The 23,808-nt window shown below is 31.5% G+C and overlaps 3 protein-coding genes across 6 annotated transcripts; 2 read left to right on the top strand and 1 right to left on the bottom strand.

The window, feature by feature from the left end:
• The first annotated feature begins 1,378 nt into the window (after positions 1-1,378).
• On the top strand, positions 1,379-2,577 carry LOC105130208 (uncharacterized). Of its 2 annotated transcripts, none has more exons than XM_011032612.1 (2): positions 1,379-1,888; positions 2,343-2,577. In XM_011032612.1, the coding sequence occupies exons 1-2, from the start codon at positions 1,459-1,461 to the stop codon at positions 2,393-2,395; spliced, it is 483 nt and encodes a 160-aa protein (XP_011030914.1). In that variant the 5' UTR covers positions 1,379-1,458; the 3' UTR covers positions 2,396-2,577. The 2 variants fall into 2 exon arrangements, with proteins under 2 accessions (XP_011030914.1, XP_011030913.1); XM_011032611.1 differs by having other exon boundaries at positions 1,386-1,900.
• Positions 2,578-9,822: 7,245 nt separating this feature from the next.
• LOC105130206 (uncharacterized) lies at positions 9,823-13,167 on the top strand. Of its 2 annotated transcripts, none has more exons than XM_011032610.1 (4): positions 9,823-10,358; positions 11,737-11,917; positions 12,421-12,514; positions 12,642-13,167. In XM_011032610.1, exons 1-4 carry the CDS (start codon positions 10,006-10,008, stop codon positions 12,989-12,991), a joined length of 978 nt encoding a protein of 325 aa, XP_011030912.1. In that variant the 5' UTR covers positions 9,823-10,005; the 3' UTR covers positions 12,992-13,167. The 2 variants fall into 2 exon arrangements, with proteins under 2 accessions (XP_011030912.1, XP_011030911.1); XM_011032609.1 differs by having other exon boundaries at positions 12,624-13,167.
• Positions 13,168-14,467: 1,300 nt separating this feature from the next.
• LOC105130205 (mRNA capping enzyme family protein) lies at positions 14,468-19,062 on the bottom strand. Of its 2 annotated transcripts, none has more exons than XM_011032607.1 (13): positions 18,824-19,061; positions 18,078-18,202; positions 17,931-17,999; positions 17,760-17,831; positions 17,355-17,456; positions 17,098-17,154; positions 16,455-16,593; positions 16,001-16,065; positions 15,874-15,924; positions 15,503-15,565; positions 15,194-15,317; positions 15,026-15,087; positions 14,468-14,927 (listed from the first exon to the last, which is right to left on the bottom strand). In XM_011032607.1, the coding sequence occupies exons 1-13, from the start codon at positions 18,903-18,905 to the stop codon at positions 14,829-14,831; spliced, it is 1,110 nt and encodes a 369-aa protein (XP_011030909.1). In that variant the 5' UTR covers positions 18,906-19,061; the 3' UTR covers positions 14,468-14,828. The 2 variants fall into 2 exon arrangements, with proteins under 2 accessions (XP_011030909.1, XP_011030910.1); XM_011032608.1 differs by having other exon boundaries at positions 14,868-14,927; positions 15,026-15,110; positions 18,824-19,062.
• Positions 19,063-23,808: the final 4,746 nt, after the last annotated feature.

Raw genomic sequence — 23,808 nt, 5'->3', positions numbered from 1 at the left:
TTCAACTTGAATCGGTTTAAAATATATATCAACTGGGTTCAAATTAACATACCAAGTTAATTTGCTCGATAAATACAAAAGATAAATTTATTGTTTCTATTTTTTCAATGCAAAACCTCTACTTGGACCCCATGTTCTTCTGTAGTGCACGACATATGGGCGGTAGTTACCTCACTTGAATGAAATCCAAGTCACAGTGAAACACCAGTTTTCGGAGGCCATTGATTTTATGGTCATTCAGCAAGGTCATTGATTTCATTCAAAGCTTATTATGAAAAATTGGTTGCAACATGGACCAATATTTATAATTCATAGATCGAGACTTAATTTTTATATATATAAAAAGGAAAATGATACATCACAACAATCAACTCTAATATGTCTATTGGTTCCATAAGTAAAATAAAATCAACAAAGAGGAATCCTGCTACACACATCATCAAATATATATATGTATGTATATGCATAAACTCTAGAAATTGAGCCATTAATAGATAGAATTCTAGTTAATTGTGTTTCTTATTTTATAATGACTTGTTAAATCATGGTTAATTTCATGACAAAAGAAGATTTCCTTGCTTGTGCATGTGAATTAAATGTAGGGTTTTAGAAGACAAGAAATTGAAGTTCTTGTTTACTTTGTTTACAATGCTACCTATCATGATTATTCCTTCGCGTGATGGAAGAAGACAAGGGTGCATCTTAAAATTGCTATATATATATATATATACATAGGAGTCTCGATTTTACCTCAAACAAATCTTTTAATGAATTTCATCCCCCAAGTTTCAAAATTCTTAATTGATCATGAATTCCATCTAAATTATGCTCTTTATCATAAAAAAGTTATTCTTTTTATAGAAAACTTAGCAATTTATGTTAAAAAAATTCTAATAAAAAGCCCAAATAAGAAATACAGATTCTTCAAGGGACTAAATAGATATATCTCAAGAAATTGATTTTGACCAATTGATTATTAATATAATAAATACTTACCGACAAGTTGCTATGCAATTATGCAAATTATTCATAGGTGCATTACTTAGGGAAGTTGAAGGATAGTGTGATAGTAATTGTTTTAAAGTATTTTTTATAAGAAAATATATTAATAAAATATATTTTGTATTTTTAAAAATTTGTTTTTGATAGTAATACATTAAAATAATTTAAAAATATATATAAAAAATTTTTAAAACACGAACAACTCACCAAATAATATTGATACAGTATAGCATCAAACCCAACATCTATGATTAAGGCTCATGAGGTGATACATTACGGAACAATACAAGATCCTAATCAAACACACTTTGGTCCCATTTCACCAACAACCAAGGGCAATTCGGTCATTCCACCTCTCTAACCCTCCCTTTTTTTAAAAACAGTCTTCTCTCTAGCCCAAAACCATCCCCCTCGATCCTCTCCTTCCCTCTCTTCACTCTCTCTAAACAAACTACCATGGCCATCATTAACACCAAGACCATAATAGTCTCTCTTTGCACACTGAGCTTGGTGTTCATCTTCTCTCCACAACTCTCTTTCTCCTCCTCAATCCACGACCTGCTTATCTCAAAAGGGCTACCAGCTGGTCTACTCCCGAAGGAAGTGAAGTCCTACACTGTGTCTGAAGATGGCTACTTGGAGGTGTTTCTTGATGGTCCATGCTTGACCAGATATGAGAACAGGGTCTTGTTTGAAAGTGTAGTGAGGGCTAATCTCACTTATCTTAGTCTTTCAGGAGTTGTTGGCTTGTCTCAAGAAGAACTCTTTCTTTGGCTACCAGTGAAAGACATCACAGTTGATGACCCAAGATCAGGACTTATTTTGTTTGACATTGGGGTTGCTCATAAGCAGCTGTCCTTATCACTCTTTGAAGATCCACCTAACTGTAAGCCTCAAGGTATCGCTTTTGTTTAGTCTTTACTTACTTTTTTCCATCAAGTCTTAAATCTTGATTAATTAATCTCCTACTGCAAGTATTTGATTTCATCGTTCTTGGTATTGGCATGCATATTTCCTTTGTAAGTTATGGAATGGATAAGGAAACAGCAGTTGTGCTGTGGGCATGGTTAGGAAGCTGAAGCCGATCACTTGATTTTTATTCCCTGCCATGCCTGTTGCTTTCACTGGCTTGTGTTTCAGTCCCAGAAACTGGCCACAGAGTAATGCGTTTCACCTTTTCCCTCGTTCCGTTAGCTTTCACAGATAATTAGAAGAAATTTCCTACAAAGAACAGGCACAGCATTTTAACCGCAAGGCATAACTGTAAAAACATTGTTTGATGTATTACATTTATATTTTTTCATGATTGGGAGTACTGTTAATCATGTGAATCCGTGCAGGTGAGTCGAAGAATCATGCGAGGAAGGAGAGAGGGTTTGAGGCTGTGAGATAGAAGATGCATGCCATGCTGTTTCAACTTTGTCATTTTCCATGGAATGTTTTGTTTAATGATTCCATAATATAATCTTAGATTAGATTAGAGGTTTTGTTAGTTATATAAAGTATAAAAATGGCAATCATGGAATCTGGTGTCCTTATCAAATTACAGGTTATAATCTTCTAACTATTTGTTAATTGCCTTTTGTTGCCACCCTAACCACTTGATCTAATGTTTACAGTAAAAAAAAAAAAAAATCAAAGCAAGGAATCTAATACAATACAATTATTCTAATAAATCACCATCTCTCCAATCACCCACTTCTACGAATCTTAATAGCGGGCTGCATGTAGAGCACTTAAAAAACAACAAAAATCTTCACGGGTAAGAAATTTTGTGGTGTTCATATGTTATTATATTAATTATTTTCTGAATTATATATTGTTTTAAGAAATGCTAAATAAAAATATTCTTATAACTTTTGATACTATAATTTTTTTTATGTTTGTTTTTTTAAATTTAAAGTTAAGTTTATAAAATAATTAGCTAGATACAATTAATCACTCATGGAGTGGAGTAGAATTCTCCAAAGTTTGGTGCTTCTTTGCAAGGAAAAAAAAACTTTTTTCTTTGATTAACTATTATTATTTAGGTTATATTTGTTTTTGTATTTTAAAAATAGTTTTTAATTTTTTTAATTTTTAATTTTAAAATAATATTTGTTTAATGTTTTTATATTAATGTTAAAAATAATTTTTTTAAAAATAAAAAACTTTATCTTAATATATTTTGAAGCATAAAATATTTTTTAAAAAAAATATTATAACACTCTCAAGTACCCCTTTAATCTCTCTTTATTTTTATACATATTATTGTATTTTTTTTAATGTGAAAATCCCTTATGTCTAGGGAACTAAAATATACGCCGAAATTGGAGGGATCTTAGGTAGGGTCATATACCTTTGTTTTGGTGGACCCACAAGCACCTAAATGTAGGGTTCTCCACATCAATAATTGCACTTTATTTTTGTGATTGTGCCTGTGGCACTTTCGTGGACCTTCGCCTCTGGCAGAGGTGTGGTGATCCTTATTCGATGTTGGGTCATATATCTTTTATTTTATATGTTCAAATTTTAATGATGTTTTTTATAAAATTTTATTTCTTTAAATATCGATATTAAATAAATTATGACATTGGTAGTTTCTTCCATTTCTCTCCTTTATAAATAAATGGAATCTATCACAATTCTAAAGCTATTTGAAATACCTTGGCGAAATTTAATGTAGAAAATAAATTAATTAAAAACTAAGATTTATCTACAGAAATTAGTTTGTGTACTAATTTCTCTTTAAAATAAGCATTTGAACTTGCCAAGGTACCATCATGTTTTTGACTCCCGATATATTTATATATAAAATGTGATTATTTTTTAAAATGTTTTTTATTTAAAAAATATTTCTTATTTTTAAAAATTATTTTTAATATTAATACATCAAGATAATTAAAAAATCAAAAAATATTAATTTAAAATAAAAAATAAAAATATATATATTTTAAAATACAAAAACAATCAAACTTTAACTTCCATCAAAGTTTGGGGCAGTGGGTTATTTGCCAGGAAAAGCGTTATGAGTATTATTTTCTGGTGAGATGCTCTTTTTGCTATCTCATTTCCAACATGAGAAATAATAAATAAGAAGAAAAATATGATTACTGGATCATAATTTTAGTTTTGGATTAGATGTAGGTTATATTAATTTAATAATTTAATATTTTTTTAATGATTAGCATCGTTTTTCATACAAAATATTTTAACATTAACAAAGACACTCCGTTTACATTTAGAAAGTGAGAAATTATTTTTTAAAATATTTTTTATTTAAAAATATAATAAAAGTTTATTTTTTATTTTTAATATTAATAAAAAGAATAATTTTTTAAAAATTAATTTTTTTAAAGCACGATTCTACTATAAAAAAAAGAAGCATTCTTCATCTTTACGCTAAATATGTGAGATATTTCAGGCAGGAGACTTCCTAAAAATCTTGAAATGTCTCATCTTGATTGTAACTCTTTTGTTTTCATCTAACATCTCCATCTCCTCCTCCTCCTTTTCAAATTGGAATCTGATTTTGGCTGGTTACTTGTCCTTTTCATATTTCTTTGCGTTATGAAAGGTCATCTTCTCAACTTTCTTCAATAATTATGGCCAACTTGCTAGGAATGGCTATGAAATTGTTTTTTTTTAAAAAAAAATTGGTAGCATGTATAGATATTTATACTCAGTTTATTTTTGTATTTTAAAAAATTATTTTTGTATTTTTTTTATTTTAAATTAATATTTTTTGTATTTTTAGATTATTTTGATATACTGATATCAAAATTAATTTTTAAAACATAAAATAATATATTTTTATAATATCCCATATCGATAAATAGAGTAGTATATTTTTTGTGTTTTTAGATTATTTTGATATACTGATATCAAAATTAATTTTTAAAACATAAAATAATATATTTTTATAATATCCCATATTGATAAATAGAGTGGTAACTGATTTTATTAAAAGTGCTGATTGTCAATTTATCATATGTGTTTTGGGTTATTAGGTTTAGAAGTGAACTTGCGTCTCTAAGAACAAAATTGCGAGAACAATAATGCTCAAAACGAATAATATATAACAAGTTAAACTGGGCTGTTATATTTAGTATCAGAACCGACTTCACTAATTATCCGATTATGCCGATGAGGTCATCGTGCTCATTGATAGGATGAATTGTAATATTCTATATCAATGGGTGAAGGAATAATAATTAACCTTATTAAGAGATTTGATTGTTAACTTATTATATGTATTTCAGTATTTCAGAGTGCTAGGTTCATTAGTAAATTCGTATTATTAAAAACAAAATTATGAAGATGATAAGAATCAAAATGAATAAAATATAATAAATAGAGTCAAACTATTATAATTTTAATATATTTTTAAATAAAAAAATATTTTAAAAAATAACTACAATTACGCTGTACATATAAAAAAAGTGTGTCATTGTCTTTTGCTTTTGGATTTACGTCATAACCATCCAAGATTTAACCTGCATCATTATAGTATACTCAATAATAAAAATAATAATTATAGTATTAAAAGGGTGAGTTGACAACTAATCAACTTTGAAAATTATGTGAGTAAAACTATATATTGCAATGGGATGCTGATGGCTCTCATGCTCGAGATACATGTAAGTTTTCCAACGACGAGACTGCATTAAGTAATGTTCTTACAAATGTTACAAGTCTATTAGGTGTGCTCGTAATAAAATTATTAAACAACATGATACATGATTCAGTTTAATTACTTGGTATAAGTTAATACAGTTAATGAAAATATCATCGTTTTATTTTTTTAAAAAATAAAATTTAAAAATAATATTATTTTAAAATAAAAAATAATTAAATTTTAACCAAATTAATTGAATTCCAAGTTCATCCATGTAATTGATTTAGTTAAATTAGATCAACTCTGAATTCTTTTATTTGATTTCTTCGTAAGGAACACCATTTCTATATCAGATGGATAACGAGTTGTCTTGTATTACTTGTCATTCCATAGTTTTTTTCCCTCCCCCTGGAACTTGTTTATTGTTTTAAGAAACATAAAACCCGATTACTCGTCGTCCAAATTTATGGAAGATAAACAAGAATAATTAAAAAAAATTAAGAATAAATTAAAATTAAATTCTGCAAATGATCAATCAATCAATAATGTTATCACCCCCTTTAAAATACATCAACCTGCTTGAGCTTTTGAATGCAAGAAAAGGATCCGCGAACTGATGATCAGCCAATGCTCACATATTGTGGTTATCATAGAAATCATGCAAAAAAGACTGCGAAAATAAAAGTGATCATGACTCTGGTTGTGCACGCGGTGCCTCAGGTGACCAAGCCACTTCTTTTGTGCCCTTGGCAACTAGCCGCAACAAGCTTGCTGGGGAGCTCGCCCTTGACAAGACCTCTCCTTAGGCCTGTACCTCGGATGGTGAATGATGACGGTCCCAGGGATGCCCCCTCCATGCATTGGTTCTGCCATCACTTGTTGCGGAGATCTGTATTGGAAACTCAATTGGGCCTTCATCTACAAGGTCAGACATCACTTTAACACGAAAACCTGCATTAATGGGTTATGATTCTATCTTATATACAACTCTTTTTCTTAAAAACACACACACACACGCCCAGAGGGTGCTGTCCTCAAAAGGATCTCTAGCTCTCCACCTCCTAGCACCAACTTGGACATGAGAGTGTTTTATATTATTTTATGAGACTTTCCTCTTTCTTTCTCTCTTTTTTTAATACATTTTATCATTACGGTCGTGAAATTATAGGTATTAAATTCTGACTAGATAGATCAGAATTAGGAATTGGGTTAGTTTAAGTTTGTTAAAAGATCTGCCAGTGTGTAATCATAGTTATTAAATCCGGTCCGGTCCGGCGGGTCGACCCGGGACCCGGACGACCCGGTGACAAACCAGTGCAACAACTCGGCAAAACCCAGTCGATCCGGCGGGTTGAACCATGACCCGGACGACCCGGACAAGACCCGGAGTTTTGGAGGTGGCTCGCTTGAGATGATTGCAAGTCGATCTGGGTTTGGAGATCTTGAGGGTTGGCGTTGGGTTCCATTTCTTTCTTCTAGCCTGAAGATTGATGACTGTAATTTAAAAAAAATTGAAGGTTAAACGAGACCAAACTCACAGTTTCAAGAGAGAGAGAGGCAATAGATGCAGTACCAACACCACAGGTTTTATTATCACCATCAAGTCTTTAACATCTCTCTCTCTCTCTGGCTAATGTTTTCAAGCATGTAGAAACCAGAGAGATTTGCAAGGGAAAGATGTAAAAGAGAGAGGATTCGTGTGGTGCTTTTAAGCTTTAGAGCATGGGTGCGTAAGGAGCAAGGACTGTGCTTCATCTCAGGGGAAAACATGTCAAGAAGCCAGAGAGGGTAGGAGGAGATAGTGATGAGATTAAGAGATCTCTGCACAAAACAACCAATAACCAATAACGTCACCCTCTTCCATGTCTATGCCCTGCCACATGAGGTCCCACTTCACCTCATTATAATTGCTTTCCGTTTCCATTTCTTTCTTTAATCACCTGATCCCATAAACAAGTAAATAATCCAGGTTTTATGTGTTGACCCGGGTTAACCCGGGTTGACCCATAAAACCCAGGACCTGGTTTTTTAACCTACTTAACTTTCGACCGGGAATGATGTAAAAAAATAATCTGGGTGAGATCTTGTATTTTTTTAATATAAAATGTAAAACTCATTTATATATATATATATATATTAAAATTTTATTTTTTTAATATAAAATAAATTTTATTTTTGATTTAAATATCTTAATTTAAAAAAATAATATAACATCTTTTTAATGTGAGATTTAAAACATATTAATAAATATATTCTATGTTTTTAAGAAAAAATATTATTTTTTTAATATAAAATTTAAAACCTATTAATATATATATTCTATATTTTTAATAAAAAATTATATTTTTTTAATATAAGATAAAAAAACTTTTTTAGTTTAAATATTTTAACTTAAAAAATTAATTTAATATTTTTTTAATATGAAATAATTTTTTTTAAAAAAATATTCTTTTAAATTTTATTATTTATAATATATAAAGCTTATATTTATATGGATTTTTTTTTAATTTTTTATATAAAATATTAAAATTTTATTTTTTTATTTTTTTTAATTAATTTTGGTTAATGTATAAAACTCGGACTTGGCCTTTTAGCTGGGTCAAACCTAAACAACATTTTATTTTTTTATTTTTTTTAATTAATTCTGGTTAATATATAAAACTCGGACTTGGTTAATAACTATGGTTAAAATAATTAAAATGCTATGAAATCATTAATATAATTTTAAAAAGATAAATTTAATAATATAAAAAAATAATTAATAATGATTTAAGTGTGCTGCAATTATTGTTAAAAGATAACGAATTACTCACTTATTTTATTTTTTTGTGACTGATATCATCGATATTTATTAGTATTATTAAATTAGTCTCATGAAGATTCTTGTGATGATATTAATATTATTGTAATTAAAATTTCAGTGCTCTTTTGATATCTTTTTCTTTATTTCTTTATTCTCTCTCTCTCTCATCTCCCTTTATATAAACCCTTTTTCACCATCTTTTAAAAAAACGACGAGCTCTAATAATGCTTTTTTTTTTTTAAATAACACGCTAATAAGAAAAATAATCATCAAATAAAGTACTCGGGATTGTAAGAAGGTGATCTACACTTGATCCTGTTTTCTAAGAGAAGCTCCATGACCGATCAGAGCTTTCTGGGTTCTATGTTTTGTTACTCCGACGTCGTATTCTATGCAATCCATGTGCAAATCTCATGCCCAGTGTCCGGTGAGTGAGATCTCCAATTTTACTAGGTGTCCAAATTCTAGCAAGCATAGCTATCCTCTGCTCTCCGTCTTGTCCTTCCTGCTAAACTCACTACGTAGGTGCTCTGTATCTTGCCGGACAGCGGCAGCTACACTTCGATCAGAGCTTTCGGGGTTCTATGTTTCGTTACTCTGACGTCGTATTCTATTTAAATCTATCTGCAAATCTCATGCCGAGTGAGTAAGTTCTCCAATTTTACTAGCAGGCATATCTATCCTCTGCTCTCGGTCTTGTCCTTCCTGAGAACCTCACCACGTAGGTGCTCTGTTTCTTGCCGGACGGCGGCAGCTACACTCGGATTGTGGTATAGATAATTTAAAAAAATCTTATGTTTCCAATGAAGTATAATAAATGATTCCTAAAGTAATTACCATATTTATCCTTTTTTAACTTTCCAACCATGAAAATATTCTTAAATAACGACGAATAAATTTAGTAAATGAATAAAGAAGCTAAATTAATATTATTATTTTAATTGATATGAAAAGATAATTTAGTGTTTTACTTCATTTCCCCCCGAGATTCTTCACCGATGGCTAAAAATTTGTGCTCAATACTCTATTATAATTAAATTTAAATTCAATAAATAAATAAATTAAATTTAAAAGTAAATTGAATTCACTTATTTAAAAAAAATTGAATTGAGTTCATTTATTAATCTCGTCACTTTAATTATATTTCTTTAGATATCTATTAAAAAAAGATAAATAAATATTTTTAAAAATTAGTTTTAACATAAAATTTCTACTTTTTAAAAGTATAAATGAGTACTAAATTATATTTTAAATTTAATTCTTACCTATAAAGTAATCTTAATTGTGAGATTTCATTAAGTTACAACTATGCTGTCCCTGGAACTCAAAGACTTACAATAAAATTAAATAAAAAACATTTAATGATAATTTGAAAGCAACAATTAATAAATGCAAATTCGTTGTATTTTCCTTTAAAAAAGATAAAGTCCTTGAATGAACCAAAAAGCTTCCACTCCAAGGCACCACCACAAGAAAGAACCCGATAAATCCCTCACTCCTCTCTCATATCTCCATCTTCTAATAGTAAATAAAGAAATCGTTTCGCTAAATAAAAACAGAGGAACGTCGCAGCGTTTTCAATTTCCATAATCAAACACGAACTATGGGAGGAGGAGGAGTCATGAGAGCAGCGGTCAAGGTGGTCGGAACTGGAGTGGCCAACGCCGGAATCCGCCGGGGAATCTCTGGTGGAACACCGCCGGTGGAGCAGTCGATGCGCAACGCATCCAGTCCAGTTTCGGCGATCATGTCGTCGAAGGCGAGTGGAGGTGAGGTCGCGGCGGGGATGCAGAGGCCTGCATGGGAGGTGGATGAGTGGGAGTTATCTGGTGGCGTTGAGGAGGAGATGGTTGTGGATTCGGCTGAGCCGGTTGCGAGAGTTGTTTTCTGGGATGCCCCGCCGAGTTTGCAGGAGGCTAAGGCGGCTACTTGTGAATTGAAAGATGCTTTGCAAAAGTAAAGTTTTGATCTTTATTCAAAATTTCTCGTTTTATTTACTTGTTTCTAATTTTACGTGATATTATTGGGCTTTTCTTTTCCGTGTATAAATTTTATTTGAAATTATTTACAATTATGGGTTATTAAAATTCTTGTTTGAGAAATTGAAAGTATGAGGCTTTGATTTTTCTCCCATCTGGTTTCGGTTTGTAGAAACTGTGATTGATATAACCGAAGAAATGAAAATAATGGAACTTAAATCATACTTTGTTTGTTGAATGTATAGAGGAAATGAAGCCTTACCTTTGTAATTATAGTGGCTACTGAAGAAGTTCTTAGAGATTTTCGAACACTTTCTTGTTTCTTATTGAAAAAAAAAAGAACAAAAATTTGCAAGATATTTCAGAGTTTTGGATAATTTATTGTTTCTTGAATCTTCGAACTTCAGGAATTGAAGAAATGATTTATTTTTCGCATTAAATTCCGGTTCTTTCGCTGCCACGTAGGTATATTTGGTGTCATCATTTAGGTTAGGTTTAAATGGTTGATTGAACTTTGCATTCTATGTACGTATGATTGGTTTGGGCGGAGATTTTTAGATGGACCTCTTACTGATTGTTCTGTATATCTTTCATAGTTTTTGAGTAATGCGGTGTGATCAGTTCCCATATCAATTCCTTTTATTTTTATTGAATAATCTCTCATCTACTTTTGAGATGTGCGAGTCAAGGTAGACAGCGTAAATGAAGGATCATACATCGCAACTTGAGTTTGATGTAACTTCTTAGGGCATGGGGCCAAAATGCACGGTAATCAGAAAGTTCCAGTATACATGCTAACAAAAAGCTGTGGCTTTTCTCTTCCTTTTGGGAAGCTTCCAGGCATATAAATACTCTCAAGAGAGAGTGTGTGTTTGTGTCTGTGTATCTTTAATCTCTTTCTCCACTATCATTGCACTTTCGTGGCAGGTGTAGTTGCTGAAGTAGTAAATATTATGAACTGGGGATGCATTTCTTAGAGGGGCAATCAAATACCATCCTTGAGGAATGTATGTTCCTTGATGTTTACTCATTTCTTTTGTGTTTGAATAGTTTTGCCTCTGTAAGATTTCAGAGATCTTATTCTTATTTTTCTGAAAATTGAGGCTTATTTGTCTCTGCAGATCATCTCGTTTATTACTTTTCTAGATGAGCTGTCTTATACAAAGTTGGCTCAAAAATGAATGTGTGATGTTTTGTTTAAGTTATGGAACATCAGTGTTGCCAAAAAAATTTTATTAGCTATGCCATTAATTTACTTTTTGGCCTTTTGTTCCTTATATTGATTCTGGTGGCCTGAAATTGTATTTACCTTTTCTTGACTTTATCGTCTTTCTATGCTGAACTGTTATGCACAGAGTATATCTGTCGTCTCCTAACTTGGGAACTGGCAGTTCACTTGGAGGTAGTCAGCTGTCTGGCCACTCGCTTACAAACTCTGAAACTAAAGGTTGTATTAGCTGTGATCCAAATCGAGCTCCTGTGCCAAAATATGCTATGCAGGCATTTTCATTGCTTAATGAAAGTCCTAAAATTCAGGTTCTGATATATCTCTCTCCCCCTTCAAGTTGTTCTTTCCTTTTCTTTCGTCCTATTGCTTAGACTATTTCGTATTCATGGTGAAGTAATTTGACAATAGAGTTGTTGCACAAATATGTGTGAATGTAGTTTGCTCATACAGAATTAATTTAAGCTTCAATTATGTTTTGTTGTGGTTGATGATGCTTGGTATTGTTAGTTGCAATTATTTTCCTAGCTTAACTTTAAGAACACTAAGCTGTCAATGCATTTCAAAAACCCCTGTGATTTCTCAGGGCCTGGACCATGCTGAGAATATATAACTGATGTACCGCTTTGTTTTATAAATTATAAGCCCCTATATATAACCTGAGGGCTTTTAATTTGATTGGATCTTCAAGGCCTCTTGAACATTTTGAAGTGTATTTTCACATGTTCTATCATTGCATCCAACATAACCTGTCTTTTGATTGATGAAATCAGCCTATGGGACTGTAGTTCACTGACTTTAGTACTATGCCCAGACTGTGGTTGCTGCCCTTGCCTCTGATCCAAATGTCTGGAATGCAGTTTGGGAAAACGAAGCCCTTCAGGAATTGCTGCAGTCACAGAATGCAAGTAAGTGTGCCCTTTTGTCTTTCAATCCACTAGTCTTTCTTATTATTTTTTATATTCCTGTTTTCTATGTCCTTCTGTTTTGCCTCTGAAGCCTAGGAATCTGTTGCAGATAAGGAATCTGTTGCAGATAAGGAGTCTGTTGCAGATAATGAGTCTGTTGGAGATACTGACTCTCAGGATGCAGCGGTATCTTCAAAGAAGCTCACAGAATTATCTGATGATGAAAGTGAAACTGGAAACTCTCAAACTGGGCTCAAGGATGTCATCAATAACGTTAAGCTTACTGTGGTTGACATGGTGACAAATGCATCTGCTTACTTCAAGAAGATTTTTAGCTTTTCATCCGCAGAGCACACACCCGATGCCGCAGATGAAAATGCCGAAAATGCCGGATCATCTACCTTTGAGATGACCCTGGGCTCTCTCATGGCTTTGGCAGTGATGGTCATAATGGTGGTTGTGCTGAGGCGCCGTTAAAACTCTATTCATTGGCAAGCCAACCTGTAAATTTGCCGATTCTACATGCAACTTTATCTGTGTTTTTGGATGGTTGAATGGATGATGGGATTGATGCCAAAAAAAGTTAAAAGCTGTAACATTTTAGCTTGACTCCTTACCTAAGTAATGATCTATGTGCAGCTTTCAATTTATTTCAATTATCCATCCATGGAGCCATAATCTCCTGGCAAGCCATCTATGAGATTCGATTTCTTATTTTCGAGTGTTCTACAGTTTTTCTCTGTACATTCACATAATTGAATTAATTTTTTTTTAAAGTAAATTTTGAAAAAATAATTTTTTAAAAAGTGAATTATTTTATGATATTTGGTAATATAATAAAAAAAATTAAAAAAATATTTTGTAGTGGTTATGTAATAGAAAATAAGTTGAAAAATAATTTATTTTTTTTAAGTTTATTAAAATAATAATAAATAAATCTTACAAATTAAAAAAATTGAATAAAAAATTGAATAAAAAATTGAAAAAAAATGAAATTGAAAAAAAAATAATTTTATAATTTATCTTAAATAAAATAAATAATCAAAATAATAGAGATCAAATCTAAAACATAAAAAATTAAAAGATGAAAAAATTAAAATAATAATAATTAATATTTTATAAATTATTTCAAATAAAATAAGTAACAATCAAAAGAATAAGGACCAAATTTGATAGATAAAAAATTTTAATAAAAAAATACTAGAATAAAATAAATAATAATTATAAAAATAAAGACCAAAATTAATATAAAAATTAAATTTTAAGAGATGAAAATAAAAATTAAATATTTAAAATAAAATAAATATATAACAATAAAAAATTTGAATACCAAATTTGATATAATCAGTAAATAATATGATATTTTTAAATTTTTTATAATTTTTAAAAAGTGTTTTCCAATCAAATTTTTTAGAAAAATAATTTCTTAGAAATCAAGTAAATTTTTTTAACTAAAAAATATTTTTTTTAATTAATTTTTCTAATGACAAATACAAAAAAATATATATATATATATATTTTAAAAATAAATTCCAGAAAAACATAGCTGTAGTCTTGAATCTCTGTTCAGGGACACAATTTTTTTGACAAGACGTTTATTTTTTCTCTTGAATTTGGTGAATCTAAATTTATTATTTTATATTTTTAGTACCCTTCATTTAAGACATTTTGTAGATCCAAGTGCTTTTATTGCATGCATCAAGTAAAACGAGATGCATGGCTAGCTAGCAACATTCCAATGATATATACAAACAATTGTTTACAATTAAAATTGCTGAGGACACGACGACTATGCTTCAACCATCCACTACATATGATGATGCTTGGCATACAAGAGGAATCGCATAACGGCACCAATTCCATGCGTAAATCCGAAAAACCAGCTTTATTCTTCTAGGGCAACCACTTCTTGTGCAATCTCTCTCCTGGATGAACAGATAAAAGAGAAGAACATTGACAAGAATATATCCTACTCTTATTTATATTTCTTGAACAATTGAGTTGCTGTGTCTCAATATAATTCCACTTCAATTCATGGAGTTATCGTCAAGGTATTTATGCTATCAATGCACCACTTTGGTGCCATCAGTATATTTTACCTGGCTCGACTATTTATATTTCATCGTCCTTAGAATGCAGAGATCAAGAACCATAAAATTGGCACTTGAAATGTCTTATTTCAATCTACAAAATTGTGCAGGTTACATGAATACACTGGAAGCTCGTGAAACAAGCACAGGCAGATGGCCATCGTCATTTTCAGGGCGGGGGGGAATCACCCATTGAAGCGCAACCATTCTGCATGGTTCTCTGATTATACCTCGCTACTAATGTACAAAATGTCCTCCTTTTCCAGATGCATCTTTCCTTTGTCTCTTTTACTTTTGACTGGTGTCCGATCTGGTTGACCTCGCTGGACGAACAAATTTTACTTTAGCCTTTTGTAATTGAGGAAACAAGTGTATCGTGACTACTCAATCAAGGAATAAACATGTATACTGATATGCTTGCCTTTTTCAAGACAAAGGCCAAGTATAGATAAGCTACTTCCCATTCATCTGGTGAAAGCGTGCCTGGATGCCAAAGGGCACAGAGACTCAAAAATCAGCATGAAAAATGGCCATTTCATCATGCACCAAATTCAAAGAAAAAGCAAAAAGATACATAACAAAGACTTACTAAGGTCTTGGTTCCCATCACCCAAAGCACCGAGTCTTCGCATTAACTCAACATTTTCTGGTTTCTTCATATTCTCATGCACGAACTCATGATTATTCTTAGCAAAAATCAGCTCAAAGTCATACTGCCAAAGTTGAAAGCATGCGTGCAAAATAAGTGTATCTAGGTAAATGCTTAAAAAGCTTCAAGTGCAACCAGCTTTTAACACCAGCAAAATACATTGACAACTTTGAAAAGATGTTGAAACCACAGGCTTCATTTCCTGCATGGAGATTTTTTTTTAAAAAAAAAAATACTTCAATTTTTTACCTCTTCTGCCAAAGCTTTGAAGACATGGAAGGGCACAATCCATTCAGGACAATCAACAGCATCCTGCAACAGAATCATGGGTATTAACATCATCAGGAGTTTAGAATGAAAGTCGTCACCTAAACCATATAAATTGAACTAAATGACAAAGTAAACAAAGAATTGGAGTTGGTATTTTCTGATGGATAGAAGGGAAGAGAATAATCAGGTTACAATCTTGGCATGTGGTAACTATCAAGTGTCGCATAAAAGCACAACTTCAATCGATGCAAATACACGATGAAATATCAATTACAAGCTATTCTACAGAACATCTGCTTCTAGAGAAACTAGACTTAAGTAAAGGAGAAGAGAAGATAATGCATAAATACCTCTAAATGGAAGTAGTACTTGATACCAAATGGGCTAGAAGATCTGAATTTCTGAACCACAGAATAATGAGCTTATCAGATTTGAGGGGAAACAAACAAAATGCCTGTGATATTGAAAAGAACTAACCTTCTGAGAAAACTCTTCATCAAATCTTACCCAGTACACACTATTACCAAAGGCCAGTCCTTCAGCTGCATATTGACATGAAAAAGAATTCTCTGTCATGAATGGCAAAAATAGTCTTCCATGCACATTAATCTTAATTCTTATATTGGAGGTGTGAAAAAGAACATTTTATGAGAATACTTCAAATAGATTGACTCTAAAAGATCTCAATCAATTATCATTATCCCATGAATTCTTTAAAAGACTCCTCGTTGTTTCATACAGCGTAAACAGACATGCAATGTATCACATTAATAGCAAATTTCATGTTCCGATGAAGGTGCCTCTGGACTGGGCTTTTATATTTGTCGAGTCAGAAAAAAAACACTATTTTTTTGGTTAAGATTCATAAATCTGATCATTTGAAGTTTTTTTCCCATATAAAGAAAATATTTGAAAGGAACAAAACAAAAACCTTCTCTAAGTTTTTTTATGATAACATTGGCATCTGGCATTGTTCCAATGAAGGTTCCTCCAGGCCTAAGTATGGCTGATATATTGGCCAATGCTCTCCGTGCACGTGCCTCTGTTGACCATGAATAGTGCAAGGCAAACTGCAAAGCATGTTGATGCTTCAGAATTAAGTAAAACCACACACACACACACACAAAAAGTTGAGGAATCCTATGGATCCATATCATGATTTGCATAATTAGAGCACAGACAAAAGGGAAGGGCAAGAACTTGGGATATAAAGATTGAAGCACAGGCTAGTTCCTAGGTCTCTGCGGCCATATTGTGCCCTTTTAGAAGGAAAGATATGCCAAAAAGAGCATGAAACATGATGATTTTAGCATTCTCAAGATTCTAGAAAAACAATGTCAAGAGGACGTTTTGTCCATATATTGCAATAATATCCATTATCAAGCAAAGTAGTTGGGAATCCTGTGACACAGCTCCAAAATTCCCAAGGTCAGCATTTTTGAGTCATGAATAGCTCTAGGTTCGGTGAAAAAATGAATGTTGGGCAGCTGCTTCAACAGATGCTGATTCCAGCACCATGCTACAACACAAGATCTCATTAAATTTTGAAAATTGAGATGGTAATCATAATTCACCTGACAACTGACAATATCAAAAGGAGCATCATCCACCAGGACTTCATCCAACTGAAGCTGAAACATGAAAAACTAAGATTCAGTTACTTCTACAATGAAACCAAAATTGTTCATCAATTTAACTTCTGGACGGCACATTCAAGCTTCAACCTACTTGTTAGATCCAAATAGAGGGTAGCATACATATAATTAAAATTAACAAATCACACTTAATGTAATGAATTTGTCGATGCACCAGCTGTTATAGCTGAATGTACCTCAAAACAATCCCCGCATATAAGGCGGGCAGGGAAAGTGAACTTTTTGCGACGTTGATGGTGGTCTGCATCACCATTGTAACGCGTCCGGCAATCTTCCATCTGCATCAACAGTTGAATACATACAGACAATGACCATTAACAACATATATATTTTAAGCATAAAAGTAGATATAACAGGAGATTGAAGGCACCACTTTTTAGTATTAAAGATTTAGGCACTAAACAATATAAATAATCGTATTCATGGTATCTCATATTGCATAGCATGTACTTGGAGATCCAAACTTAAGCATTTACATACAGACAAAGTGTAGCCAGGCATTTAAAAATCGAAGCACCAATTACAAGGACTTTTGATAGTTCATTTTGAAAGAGAAGTAAATCTCTAGGTGGTATGTTTACCGAGCCTTCAGCTATGTCAATGCCAACATAATATCCAGCCTTTGCTTTATCCCATTTGATGAGATCACCACCCTGGAGAACAAAAATGACAACAGAAGATAATTCCTAACAAAATAAGGAGATGTGAACCTTCCAATGCAACTGATTAAAGGAAAGGGATGCACTCTTTACCTTCCCGCAAGCAAGATCAAGAACAGCATCTCCTTTAGCAGTATATTGTTGAACTAAGACACTTTTTATCTGTTCACAGATATGATTATGTTATTTAGACAAATTATCACCTTAAGATATTACTAAGCACTGGAATATGCTACATACCCAATTGTTAAGTTTCTTTAAATGGATAATTGGGCTCGCTTCTCGTTCTTCCAGAGTCTGATTCGTCCTGGCACTATAATGGTCAGCCACTCTCTGAACAAAATCATTAGAAAAATCCGCCTCACCTGCAATCACAAAATTTAGCCCTCAACTTTCAGAATCCTAAACAAAGCAGGAAAGTAAAAGGAAGTTTATTAAGAAACCATTACAATCCTAGATTCTTACTCTCTTAAACCAGACACAACCACGAATGACATTAGAAGTTTTTTTTTAAGAAATAAAAAATCTCTCCAGTTTTCTATACCAAAAGAACACAGAACCAAAAACCCAATCCCAGGTCCCAAAATCAATACCTTAACTGAAACAGAGAAGAAATCACAAATCAAACCCATAAAAAATATAAACACAATCAAAAGTCGAACCCCATAAAGCAATTGCATTCTCATTTTTTCTCTGATTCTAAGAGAAAAACGAAATACTAGCATAGAACTCAAATTCAATATTTAATCATCTCCATTTCCAAAAAAATAAAACCAAAAGCTAGTGGCATACAAAACCCAAGTCCCAAAACAACACCAAGAACCAAATGACCAGCAATTAAATCCACTGTAACTGAAAATGAGCAAAAACTTACAATTTTAAAGTTTCTAAACAACGAAAACCCATGTCAAAGATACAAAAACAAATCCAAAAAAAAAACAAGAAATCAAAAAAGGGCATTTAAGCTTGTGTGAAAATAGAATCACCTTCAGGGGTGTGTTTCAATCTGGATTTCGGTGGGCCAGAAGCAGAAGAGTTGGATGGTGAAGTTGGGTATCCTCGTTTCATGGCAAATTATTGAATCGTTAGTAGTTATTGAAGGTTGTACAAATAAAATTTTTTAGGGTTCTAAAAAGAGAGAATTAATGAAGGAGGAGAGAGGATTTAGTGGTGTTTATACTAATGGAGTTGCTTTCTTTCTAAAAGAGATTAAAAATAGAGACCTTAAACTAAGGGTGTGTGCGTTTTTTTGTTTTTTTTTTTGAAAAAACAAGGTCACAAATACAGGTATGTATCAATTTGGTCCCTGTACTATTTATTTTTTATTGTCAAACAATCTTTCAAATGCATACTTATAAGTCAATTCTCTTCCAATTCATAATCATAAATCTTTAGGTTTTGATTTTAGCTTGTGTTGAAAAGGTTAACTTTTTTATTTGAGATTTGCTTAAACATAAAATTGGATTATAGAGAGGTACAAATTCACTAGGTTCTTAAGGTTCCATATTCTAGCAAGGTTGTAAATTCTTGGAGTAAATTTCAATTTGTTTTCAACTTGGCATATTCATCCTCTTCCTGGCGCTTCCTAGCTTGTGCAGGTATGCTAAACTTAGATGTCCTGAGATCTTCTGTTTTAATGTTTATGAATCAGGAAACCAAAAGGTGTGCATTAACGCTTTAACTAGCTGCGTGTGGGGACATTCACTGTGTCAATATTCCCACCTTCGATTTTTGAAGGGAAAAGAAAAGACTGAAATGAAAACAGGAAAATCAGAGAAAGAAAGAGTTATTTACGTGTATATGGTGACTAGAAGTATACTTTTTGCAGGTTATCTTTTAATTTGAGTCTACTTTTGAACCATTCAGCAGAAGCTTTCGGTATCCTTGTAAGGTTGTTTCTGTTGCCTGAGTTCCATTCCCGTTTGTCCGGACCACCCAAAATAGCCTCGAACATCACAATTGTCTTGCCTGTGTTGATTTAGTTTTCTGTCAGATTGCCCAGATGCGCATTGTCTCAAACGGAAGAATCCAATTCTGAAGCCAAAGATGTATGAACCTAACACAATTTCCATTACCTTGTAGCTGCAGAAATGCTGGAGGGATGGTCCCTGTGGTATTCATTCTCTTGTCGTCCTGTAAGGTCTTGTTTAAAGATATAAACGGTGTATTCAGATCATCCATTCTTGCAACCATGAAGTCAGTTTTATGCAACAACTCTTAGTTTTAGCCTAATGACATTTAATTAAATAGGAAACAATTGCCATTTTCTGCTATAATCACTGGTGAGTTCCCATACTTTCCTTTCACATATTTGAGCAATTTATGGATGCCCCATGGGACAATGTGTGGCCAGAGGGAAGCTGCCTGGAGGAGGAAGTGCATGTAAGGTGACTCACTTTAGTTTGAAATATATAGCAAGAGCTTAGGGGCCAGTAAGTTGTTGGGACGTACTAGTTCTCCGATTGCAACCCCACGACGATAAGCTGCGGTTGAGGACATGAACAAAGATGGTCAAGTCATTGCCTGATTATGCACTCTTCCCAAGCATACAGAACAGTACTTTATATTCTTACAAGTAGCAATCACAGCAGCGTAGGATGATGCATCCGGCAATATTAGTTTCCGAATCCATGTCCTGTCATTCCGAATATATAATATTGTGTAATGATTTATGCCAACAAATTCCAAAGAACCGACTAAGAGTTTCGACATCACTAGAGAGGTCAAAGGTAGTCGTTCGCCCACAAGCTTTTTCATTGAGTGAGGATATTTTCCAGAGAAAAGTGGATCCAGGAACCTGATACGCTTTTGATGTTTTTATATTAGGCCCGTAAGAACCAACTGATTCCTTCCCAAATATTATGAACACAACAAAGCTTCCGTCCAATTCCAAAATCCACTGCTCTTTGTGCCGCATCTTTGTCCTCATCAACATCAGATAGCGCTTTCGTACCACTTGGAATCTAATGCTATTCCATGGAGACCTCCTTGCTTTCCCTGGAAGAAAATATTTTCTATCAGCTGTTTTGTTTATAAAAAAGAAATTGATTGGGCCACCATTTTTATATGCAGGAGTACCTTGAAATGCAGCTGATAACACCAATAAGCAGCGGCACGCGACAAGAGGAAGTTGTGAGCTCCAAATGTATGGCTAGTGGACGAATTCCCCCTCTTACAATGTAAATGAGCAATGATAGTGTTGTTGGTTCCCTAAACATATATACACCGAGAAAATGGTAAGTTTTAAAAAATAGCAGGAGTCTTAAGATCTCGTTACATCATCTAGGATCATGGATTACTTAAATATCATATCTTTAATTTAAGGTTCAATTAACTTAATTAACTTCTCCATGCTAGGTTATCCCAGATAACAAATCATTTAAATGTTTGATTTTTAATATCCGAATCATTAATAAAAAAAATTTAATTTTTTTTTAAGATAGAAAGATTGTTATGCACATGAGTATTAGTTTTCTTTGTTTTATAACTTACATAATTTATTTTTATATAAAAAAAACATAACATTTTATTTATAGAAAAAACTCAATAACCCCATAAATAATAAAATACCACTTTTTTCCCTAAATAATATCATATACATTATTTCATGATTATTTTAAAACTTTATTCAATCAAGATCCTAACTTGATTTTTTTAGGTTTAGAATTGTAATTTCTTGTATAAATTACATTACATCTCTCAATTTCTAAAACTTATTTACATTCATTAATTATTTCAGTTTAGTTTTTGAACAATGATTCTTATTTTATGTGACCCATTAGATTTCTAATATGTTGGCACAAATATAAATCATAATCCTAAATTAAATATCATTAAATAAATTAAATAATTTAATTTATTATTAATTTAATAAATAATTGATCTTTATTTGAAGATTAAGTGCATTGTCTAACAATGTGTCAAGATCCTTTAATTATTAGAAAAGTCATAAGTGATTTGATTTAATTTTTTAGTACTGAATAGTTTTTCAGTGTAACTATTATACCTTCATTAAAAAATATTCTAATTTAGATATTATAATATAAAGTGTGTTTGTTTTATCAAATCATGTTTGTTCTCAACACTATAGACATTGATTTTTGAATAAAATTTAAAAATCTTTTCAAATCTCATTATACCTTATGCAAAGATTTCATAATCAATACTATTTGAGATTATATGAAATATTTTTTCTAATCTCTCTTTATCACTTAAATACATTTATATTGTTTAGATTATACCCAATATTTGCATATTTTATTACTTTGAATTATAACAACATGTAGTCGGGATCAAAGTATAACAATCCTTATATGATCTCAAGTATAATAATCACTTACACAATTACCACGTGAGTCTTTTTATAGACACCAATGATCTCTCCATACAAAATTCTCATGCGGGTTAGTTCAATGTATATGTTATATAATAAGTATTTACATATTAGGTTAAGTATTCTCTCTTTATCATTGAACATATGGATCATTTTTTCTAATTCACTTAAGAAGATGAATGATTCTGTTTTATCACTTAAATATCTTCATATAGTTCATGTTATAACTAATATTTTTTTTGGTTATCCTCGATTAGAACAATATATAGTTACGATCAAAGCACAAAATTTCTTATATGATCTTAAGTATAAGAATCACTTACAAAACTATCATGTATGAGTCTTTTTATAGACACTAATAATCTCTCCATACAAAATTCTCATATAGGTTAGTTCTGTGTTCATGTCATATGACAAGTACTTATTAGTTCAAGTATCTTTCGTACCTTGGTTTATAAGAACAATTACTTTCTTTTATAAAGGAAAAAACATAACATATATCAATCTCTACGACTTTAATTAATGTCTAGTCTTAATAGAGTATAAAAAAGAAATATTTATGAACAATTATTTGATACAATATAAATTTCATAATTATAATAACTTTATAATTTTATTTGCAGAATATTTTTTCCTAAGGATTTATTTTCACTCTAGATTTAATAATAAAATATAAATGAATATTAAAGATATAAAAAGCTTTTATTAATAATAAATATGCTTTTATATGAATGTATTCGATGTCACATATAACCAATTAATTAGTTATATGACATATTTACTAATAAAAACGCCTTTTTGATTAACTATATGAGGTTTCAATGTTTAACTTTGTACCCAAAAGCTTGGAAACATGTGAAGATATAATGCTCAAAGTCCAATGTGTAGGTGATTCATTTGCTTTTTGTAAAGCTTGAGTGTGTTCTTAAAAAAATCCTACATTTAGTTATAGATTTGTAGTGTATAGAGTATTACTTGTATAATTTATTTACTCAACCATCTTTTATATATTTTCAAGCCTTTGTGGAAAATCTCAATGATATAGAGCTATAAAAAGCTAGATATCTATTGGAAAAAAAAAGGCTAAAAACTTTATTACTACTTTTACTTAAATGAGAATTTCAAGTGACTTTTATCTATAGGTAAACTTTCTCTTATAAAACATCTATGAGTTAGTTGTAGTAACTTCTTCCTTCTTGATTTGGCATCACAATCTCATTTGTTAATCATAAAATCTTAGGCATTTAGTGATAAATAGATGGCTCAGAAGAATATAAAATGAGATTTATGGTCTGGATTGTTATATAATTAGAAAAACTATTGGCCAAGATATTAATCATCTGTAGGTTATATTCCTAAATCCTTTACGAAATTTATATCACCCCTTTTGCTTTTTTATTTATTTTATAATCTCTTCTAATGGAAAAATAAAATATTCATTAAGCCCTATGATAGCATTTTAGTAAGAAACAAGCCTTAATTTTTTATAGCTTATTAATGTTTTTTTTTCTCAATTTAAAACCACTTATCTTCTTACAATTTCTTAAACTATTTTAGGTTTCCATTAGGTTGTTGACATAACATCATCATCATCATCATCTTATTATCTATATATATAAGAAGATTTTATTGAATATT

Source organism: Populus euphratica, unplaced genomic scaffold (genome assembly GCF_000495115.2).
Source record: "Populus euphratica unplaced genomic scaffold, PopEup_1.0 scaffold95.1, whole genome shotgun sequence".
In the NCBI taxonomy this organism is placed as follows: Eukaryota; Viridiplantae; Streptophyta; class Magnoliopsida; order Malpighiales; family Salicaceae; genus Populus; species Populus euphratica.
The sequence above is the reverse complement of the archived record's forward strand: the minus strand, read 5'-3'. Positions and strand labels throughout refer to the sequence as shown.

Excerpts from the sequence above, each read along its gene's own strand:
- LOC105130205 (XM_011032607.1), bottom strand. The coding sequence starts at position 18,905 with ATGAAACGAGGATACCCAACTTCACCATCCAACTCTTCTGCTTCTGGC. Across the intron at positions 17,832-17,930 it reads TTGATCTTGCTTGCGGGAAG|GGTGGTGATCTCATCAAATG; the intron begins GTAAAGAGTGCA and ends TTTGTTCTCCAG. Across the intron at positions 15,925-16,000 it reads ATGAAGAGTTTTCTCAGAAG|AAATTCAGATCTTCTAGCCC; the intron begins GTTAGTTCTTTT and ends TCTGTGGTTCAG.
- LOC105130206 (XM_011032609.1), top strand. The coding sequence starts at position 10,006 with ATGGGAGGAGGAGGAGTCATGAGAGCAGCGGTCAAGGTGGTCGGAACT. Across the intron at positions 11,918-12,420 it reads ATGAAAGTCCTAAAATTCAG|ACTGTGGTTGCTGCCCTTGC; the intron begins GTTCTGATATAT and ends TACTATGCCCAG. Across the intron at positions 12,515-12,623 it reads GCTGCAGTCACAGAATGCAA|ATAAGGAATCTGTTGCAGAT; the intron begins GTAAGTGTGCCC and ends AATCTGTTGCAG.
- LOC105130208 (XM_011032611.1), top strand. The coding sequence starts at position 1,459 with ATGGCCATCATTAACACCAAGACCATAATAGTCTCTCTTTGCACACTG. Across the intron at positions 1,901-2,342 it reads ACCTAACTGTAAGCCTCAAG|GTGAGTCGAAGAATCATGCG; the intron begins GTATCGCTTTTG and ends GAATCCGTGCAG.